Genomic DNA, 7,739 nt, shown 5'->3' on the forward strand with positions numbered 1-7,739 from the left:
GAAACTTGTGAAGATACCGAGATGATAAGTTGTCTGCTTTTTGTTGCTGAAAGTTCTCCAACTTAGTATGTGCCTTTGTGCTAAAGCATATAGTATAACATACCAAAGAACTCTGATTGGATTAAACCTGTTTTGTAGGTGTTGTGTATTGGATAGACAAAAGCACAGAAGCCGAGTAAGTTGGTCAGTGTGGTGTAGTGTCTGACAGACATGAGCTATGTTTCCAGCCCCTGAAATCAGGACACCAGGCTTTCATGCAAAAGAGTTTGTTTATCTTGTGCTGCATGGGATATTGATAGGAAAAATTCCTATCCTTTTTAAGGAATCTATAACACCAGTGAATACATGGTTCTATTTCAAGTGAATGTGTGTTTTGGCATGTTTTTTTCTTTCTCTTTCACCACAATAAACAGGAATTTATCCATTGGAGACTAGAAGAGGTTATTTATCACCTTCACTCAATATAAGATTTTTGCTTCAGCTTAGAATTTTTTGCATTAATAACTCAGGCAGGTTCCTAGTTGTGTTACGTCATTTTGTAAAAGAGTTGGTGTAGAAAGTTTTTTTCCCACCCACCTCCACCCTGGCTTTGACTTACCAGTCTCAAGTAGAAGTACTTGTTAGTAACCACTAGATGGCACAAAAATCCAAGGTAAAGCACGTTGTGGTAGAAAACAAATTTTGTTTTGCGGTTGTGAATTGAGTTTTGAAACAGCATTCTTGAAATAAACTCAGGCTTTGGAGAAGTGCAGCTGTCCATTCACCACCTCTGATAACCCTGGAGAAGTTACTGTTCTGCAGACTGGAGCAAGCTGGGAGGATGTTCTGAGGATTAACCATAACATAATTGTTCTGTTCTTAATTTCTTCCTTCAGCAGCTGCTCTGGAGGGTGCTGGAATGTACTGGGATAGGTGGACTTCTGATTAGTTCTAGTATGGCTCCATTTATGTAAGGAATTTTCTGCTCTTAACTTAATCTCTGTCTCCCTCTGATTAGGTATGCAATTGTTCGTTTTAACCAGTATTTCAAAATGAAGCTGGAGGTCATGACATTAACTCTTCCTGAGTAATGAAGAGGAAGAAGCTTACCAAGTGGATAGACAACCCCTGAATCTTCTGAGAACAGATACTGGAAAAAAGCTAAACATTTGTTGAAGTTCAATAATGCTCACTTGGTGATTCTTGCTTTATAAATAATGCCTCTGAACAGTCCTTCAATGTTAAATTTAGTATGAAGAGCATACCTACTGCTGTTGATATAAAACGGATTAGAAACTTGCTAAATCTATAAAAGGTTGTAGAAATGGCAATTTAATCCTTTTTTTTGTAATTTAACATATGTTGTATGTGAATTATTTATTATAAGTTTAACATGATTCCATTGCTGCTTTCATCAGTGTTTTTGAAAAGTTGGGTGCAGACAGTGAAGTTATTCCAAAGGATTTGTTTAACAACTTTAATGAAGTTGTGTTAACTTATAGTAGAGAACTACACAGTCAGAGAATATCAATCTGTTAAATCTATACAAGCAAAATATCAGTGATGATACACTCTTGTGATACTGATGACTAGTATGCAGTAACTGGGGGAGAGGGGAGGGGAGAGGGAAGGCTAGGAGGATCAAAAAAAAGTAGCTTTCCATCTCGCAGTRCTTCAGTTGTGTAAGAATCAACCTGTTTTGCTGAAATGGTAAATAACATTTTCATTTTTTTTTTTTCCTTCTTGGCATGTTAAGCTGTAGAAACGTGAAAGCTCTGTGGCCGTCAGATTCTTTAAGGATGTGAACTGTCAGAGTGTTAGATGGGAAATGTACTATCTTTAACTTTTGCGGGAAAGCTGCTTGTTTATTGAGAACTTTTTTAAACAAAAGACCACTATTCCAAAATCTGTATTCCATTTTGAAACTTGATTCAGAAATGAACACTATTCTGATCTCTGTATTTGATGTGCTTCAGCAGTATTGAACATAATGGACTATTGAACTGAAGATTAGTAAACAGAGATCCTGTTGCACTGGGGAGCAAGACACTTAGGTTTACAGTTCATGTATTGTTGACATCTTTCCTTCTGCTTTGTCATCTTCTAACCTTGGATCCTAGTCTTAAATGCTTAGTCTTGTAGTTGCAGGTTCTGGTATGTTCTTGTTTATTTTAATTTTTTTTTGTCTGTGGTAGCAAATAACTTTTCAAAGTCTCCAGTTCAAAAGACAGTACAGGAGAGCGTAAGATTTGAACAGTGGAGCCTTGATCATCACACATTTAATATTTTCTTATTTCTTAAAGCTATTATACCAAGAATGATCTGGATTACAAAATGTGAATTGAAAAGAAAATGTTTACTTAGCAAAGTAATGTATAAGTTTAGAGTGGAAAGAGGCTTTAAATCTCAAAAAACAAACAAAAACCAACCTAACAATGTAGTGTGGAGTTGGGCAGGCATATACTGAACCCTGATTATACTCTGAAAAACTTTGCACTTTGGTCACTTAAGTGCCCACATGTACAAAGTCTGTGTGTGTGCATATACACAAGTAAACACAAATTTACCTGAAGAGTAAATATTATGGGGAGCCTTTTGTACAGACTCCGGCAAAGGTATTTATTCAAAATCGCTTTAGAGCACACTGTCGTGTGTGTGTGTATATATATACATGTGTATACATATATGGATATGTGTACGTGTGTGTGTATATACACACACATACATACGTCTGTGCTTTACAAAAGCTTGGGTTGATTCAGGACAAAAAGCAATTGTGAATGAAAAATTTTCACCTTGAAAGACCATTCTGAATGGCATTCTGTTATTTTACAAAAGCAAGATTCCCCCCCCCCAACTGGTTTATATTCATCTCTGAATGTCTCCAATTTTTTTATTTTCTTCAGTCAAARTCTTAAAAGTATAATAAAAATGGGAGAATCTGGATTTTTTTTTTTTAACTTGAAATTAGATACTAGTTTTCTTTTAGCATCTATTTGTTGGAAGCTACTATATTGGGCAAATTCTCTTGATAGTTAAATAGAAACAAGTAAAATGGACATATTTTCCTTCTGTAGCAGTCATTAAGGATGTTACTAGAGCTCATGAAACAGCACTGAAGACATTTATTTTCTGTTTTTTCTCCCTGTAGATGTGATCAGCAAACTCGCATAGAGTAATTTCTTGCTTTCTTGGTAATCCATTTTAAGTTCAGCAAGATCTCTTTGGAAGTAAATTTGATAAAGAGTTTTAGAACTCAGTTACTCAATGCAACTCAGTTCTCCAAGTGGTGACTTTATTTCTGGCAGTATTGCTTTGTATTCATAAAATACTTGAAAGAGGCTGTGGAATTCACATAGTCTTGGGAAATCCAACGCTTTGAGGTTCTGTCTAACTTTCCCGACAGTTTCCATATTCCCTCTTCGAGTGCCAGTACTATTTAAGTTTGGAGTTAGTGTAATTTTTTCAGTAGTATTTTGTTTATATAGCATAAGTAGCAATAACTCTGTAAGAGTGAAAACTTGCTCCTGCAGAACCAAAGCTCTTTGAGTGCAGCTCATCTCATTTTGTGGAGTTATTAAGTTCCACTGAATCCCATAAAAGCACTTTGAAGCAGACAATAAGTACTGCAAGCTTTTCCTGAGCCACTTTGAAGAAGCACAAGGATTATCACAGGTTACAGTGGTCAGCTTTGCAGTACGATAGAGGTTTTCACGTTGCATGTTGAAATTCGTTTTATACACTTAAATACTGCTTTGCATCATCTTTCTTTCAAGACAAGTACAGATTAAAACAATTCCTGATAAAAGTTCTGAGGAAATACTATCAAACACCATCCAGAGTGAAATACCAGTTACCTTGAGTCTTGCTCCATGTCAGTTTTAGCCGGTAGCACTTGAGTAGTCTCGCTTCCTCAAGAATATCTGCAGATGTGTTAAGCTTGAAGCGATAGCTTGCAGTAGCATTGCAGGATATAAGCTAGCTTGAAACTGTGAATACAGGACATCCTGAATGTAAGTTAGGTACTAAAGCACCAAACTAGAGAACCTGTACTTGTTTCAGTTCATTTATCTCAGTCTTTGTATAGCAACTTTAAGATACTTGAAGGAGGACAAAAAAAAAAAAAAAAAAAAAAAAAAAAAAGACTGAGCTCTAGAAACATCCCTCAGTAGTTCTGACTGACTTGCCAAGAAGATACTCTGTTGCCTTTATGTTAAGCTAAGGGCATGAATGCCAAAATGAATAATTCTTTCTGTAGTTAAACGTATATTGTAAATATAAAGAGAATTGTTAGTAATGGCATTCATGCATAACTAGCGTCAAGTCAATAGACCATAGTGGCCTGGTTGCTTTTGTAAAGCAGAACAGTGTGAATTTTTTTCTTCTCATTTCTGCAGTCAGATGTGGTTAATCTGTGTCTAGTTTCTTAAAGCATTTAAGCATTAAAGATATCTGAATGATAACTGATCTGATCTCGCATACCATAAAATTCCTTCATTTACAGTCCTTAATTTGCATTTTAAAATGAATTATCAGATTCACATTAACCAGGTCTGACTGTGTATGTATATACAACAGTGTAAATAACCATTTGTAAATTAGTGTGAATTGTACTGTATCTTGCATTTATGGACTTGTGTATTGCATTGTATTCTCTCCTATTTTGTAGAAATTTTGATGTAAAGAAGAAATCTAACTCTGTGTGCTGACTTCTTTTGTTAACTTGACCTGTAACAGAGCATAAGTTTTATGTTAAGGTATCCATTTATAGCCTTGGGCATCCAATGTCATCTTTTTGATTAGCTTTTTTTTTAGCATCATGCTCTTGGGAATGATYCTGCGAATAAAGGAATTTATACAGTGATAAGATTAAGAGAAAATCTGTTCTAATATTAGAGCAAACTAAGCATCAGGAGTACATGTAGTACCTGTGGTGTAGGGAAGGATGTTAAAATTGTTTACTTACTAAACCTCTAGAAATTTCCTATCTATCTTTGAATGTTGGTGACTTCTAAACTGAAACACGTAGAATTGAAGTCCTGTTTTAAGGAAGCGTACTCCTATGGTGAAAGCAATTGAATTAATTGGATAGAAGTCTCCTGACTTGAACATTTTTGGTGGATATAGCCTTATAATAGGATTAGCTACTAACTTTTAAATCCTTATAATAAAACCTCAAATCACTAAAATAGTTCTGCTGGCCATTTTCCATAGCACAAAAATATTGGTAGTCTCTTTAGACCGTTTGAAGCTTATCTGAGGTATTTTGCTTCCTCTTCTCCATTACCTTCCCCCCCAACCACCAAAAAAAAAAAAAGACAAAGCTAACCCCAGTTCATTAAGGGGAACATGTTAGGACTATTAACCTTAAAATATAAAAGTTCTTTCCAGATCTGATCATCTTTCCAGATCTGATCATCATTATCTACTTTATTTGATTAAAATGGTCTTCTACTATATTATAATGACTTCTGAAAAGTTTCTTTTGGTGTAGGAAGTCTGCTTTTGAAGAAGCCTTTAACCCTGGAAGTGAAGCATAGACAGTTGTTTACCCTAAATGCCAGATTAGATACTATTATTGTTGCCTTTTACCACCTGTTTGTTTTTAAACTCTCTTGTGTTTTCAGGCTGTTACTCAGTTCTTGTTCACTGCTGCGTTTAATAATGTTGCTGAAAAATACTGGTGCACCAATCTCATTGTCCATCTGGCAGATTGATCTTGGTGGAGTTCATGTGCTCTGTCACTTTTACCCGTGCCTGATGAACAGTACACATGCTTATCAGGATAAACACTTACAAGGGTTCTGGAAAGTAAGTTGCTGTTACAGAATTATTAGTCAAGAGAAAGGATGGGCTCAGTAAAAATAAGTAAAAGTCAGCCACATGGAAGTTTAAGTATTTCACGTGACAAGGTATTGGATGTGCCTTCTGTTTACGTGCATAGTTGAAAGATGAGCAAATTGTAAAGAAAGAGCTTGTTTCAAAATGAAGCTGAGGCTTCTTTTAAAGCATTATCTTTGTAGATAATAAAAGCTTACAAAATACCCCTTATCACTCCTGCTGAAAGAGATCTTAAAATTAGGCAACTGCTTTTCGGATTATGCCTTTTTTTTTTCACTCACTTTTAATATAATGAACTGGAATATAATCTCATGTTTGGGATAGTGCTTTCTACAGCTTGTAGAAAAGGCTGACTACCTCCTATCTGTCTGAACGTGAAGTGGCTGTCACCTGATGGGTTTTAATGTTTTTGTATTGTTCAATATGTTCTTAGATGCCTTTTGAAGTGTGCTAGAGTACTAAACTGTTGGAATTAGCTACTGTCTCCTGTCATTTCTTCCATACCAGGCAGGTTTTAATTATAGTAGTAGAACAGAAAGCATTTCATTAAACTTCCACTTAATACAAGGCTGGTGTTGAGCAGTCCTGCAGGAGATTCTCTTCCCCCTCTCCCCCTCTTTTTTTTGGTAGAGTAGGCTGAATGCTAGTTGTATTCACTGGTTGTGAAAGATGCAAAAAGCCATGACCTTGGTCTTGTGCAAGGTAGGTATTCTGCTGGCCAGCCACACAGCTTGAAGAGGCTCTCTGCAGTGAGAAGTTGCCCAGGTGCATATGCCACATGTCGGAAGAAACCAACCTCTGTGGCCTATAGACCTTTAGAACAGAAAGGAAGATGCATAAATTGTTGGCATTTGCCAGTTGTATGGTGCTTCTCTTTAAGTGATGTGATGATACACTGGTAATAGCATTTTCTGATTTTTAAATCATTTTCCAAAGGACCTGATCCATAAAGTTTAAGCTGCTGTAACTAGGAAAAAGGGAAGTTGGGGGGGGAGAGAGAAGATGCATTCTAAAATTCTACTTTTTTTTAAAAAAAAAAAAAAATCTATGTGCAGTTGATTAATTTGCCTTACTTCAAGTGTGTGTTTGGCTTTTTTCATATTTAACTATGTAGGTGTTCTTGCACCAGATTCTTTGACAATAGTAGGTTATTTCATTCTTTTAAGTGTCCAAAAACTGACTGAAATGGGCCTTTAGTTACAGAGTAGTCTGAAATCAGAACACATGGCTATGGTTACCAGACTGTGGAAATTAAAAGTTCGCTGAAAGTTTAGAAAGCACACAAGTTACTTGAAATCTAAGAAATACATGCTGAAATTGAGATACTGCACCAGTCCATCCTGTTTTTGTGGTATTGCAACAGCATTTCTTTCTGGATAGATTTTTTTTTTTTCCACACAGCAAAGATCCACGCAAAACATAAGATGAATCAAACTGTGGAGGAGGAGAAATGTGAAAAATCTTATATACAATGCTGTAAAACGCAGAATAAACTGGGAAAAATAGATGTTTCTAAGCGTTAGGTGGTAGTAATTTTTAAGTATCAAAAATGGTAGGTGTGTAAAGTCTTTAGTGTGTGAAAGCTTGCTTTTTTGTTTTTTGTAGAAATGTTCCTTTTAACATTTGTATTGCAAATATAGTCTGTGGTAGTATAATGCTGCTTTGTACACAAGTGCTTTAAATAGTCTCAGCACTGAGAATGTATTCAATCTCTCTTAAACATGATTTAAGTAGATGCATTGGTTCTGTCTCAAGCCTCTTAATCCAGCTATCTAAAACCTTTTAAATACTTGCAGAAACAGGGCCGTATTATATTAGGGGTATATTCCATTTTCCGTCTTTTTTCACTGCATTTTTTTTGGAGGGGGTGGTCTTGCTTTTTTATTTTTATTTTTTATTTAAACATTTGAGTTCATTTA

The 7,739-nt window shown here is 35.6% G+C and overlaps 1 protein-coding gene across 2 annotated transcripts in view; it reads left to right on the top strand.

The window, feature by feature from the left end:
* Positions 1-6,295, top strand: part of ETNK1 (ethanolamine kinase 1) — a 34,822-nt gene extending 28,527 nt beyond the window's left edge. For both annotated transcript variants that reach the window (XM_085324142.1, XM_085324143.1), the window contains one exon: positions 998-6,295. In XM_085324142.1, coding sequence (XP_085180268.1) covers positions 998-1,070 — 73 coding nt within the window. In that variant the 3' untranslated portion in view covers positions 1,071-6,295. The remainder of the gene's footprint in view (positions 1-997) is intronic.
* The last annotated feature ends 1,444 nt before the right edge of the window (positions 6,296-7,739 follow it).

Source organism: Rhea americana, unplaced genomic scaffold (assembly GCF_003343005.1).
Source record: "Rhea americana isolate MKP2758 unplaced genomic scaffold, rheAme1 scaffold_9, whole genome shotgun sequence".
NCBI classification, from domain to species: domain Eukaryota; kingdom Metazoa; phylum Chordata; class Aves; order Rheiformes; family Rheidae; genus Rhea; species Rhea americana.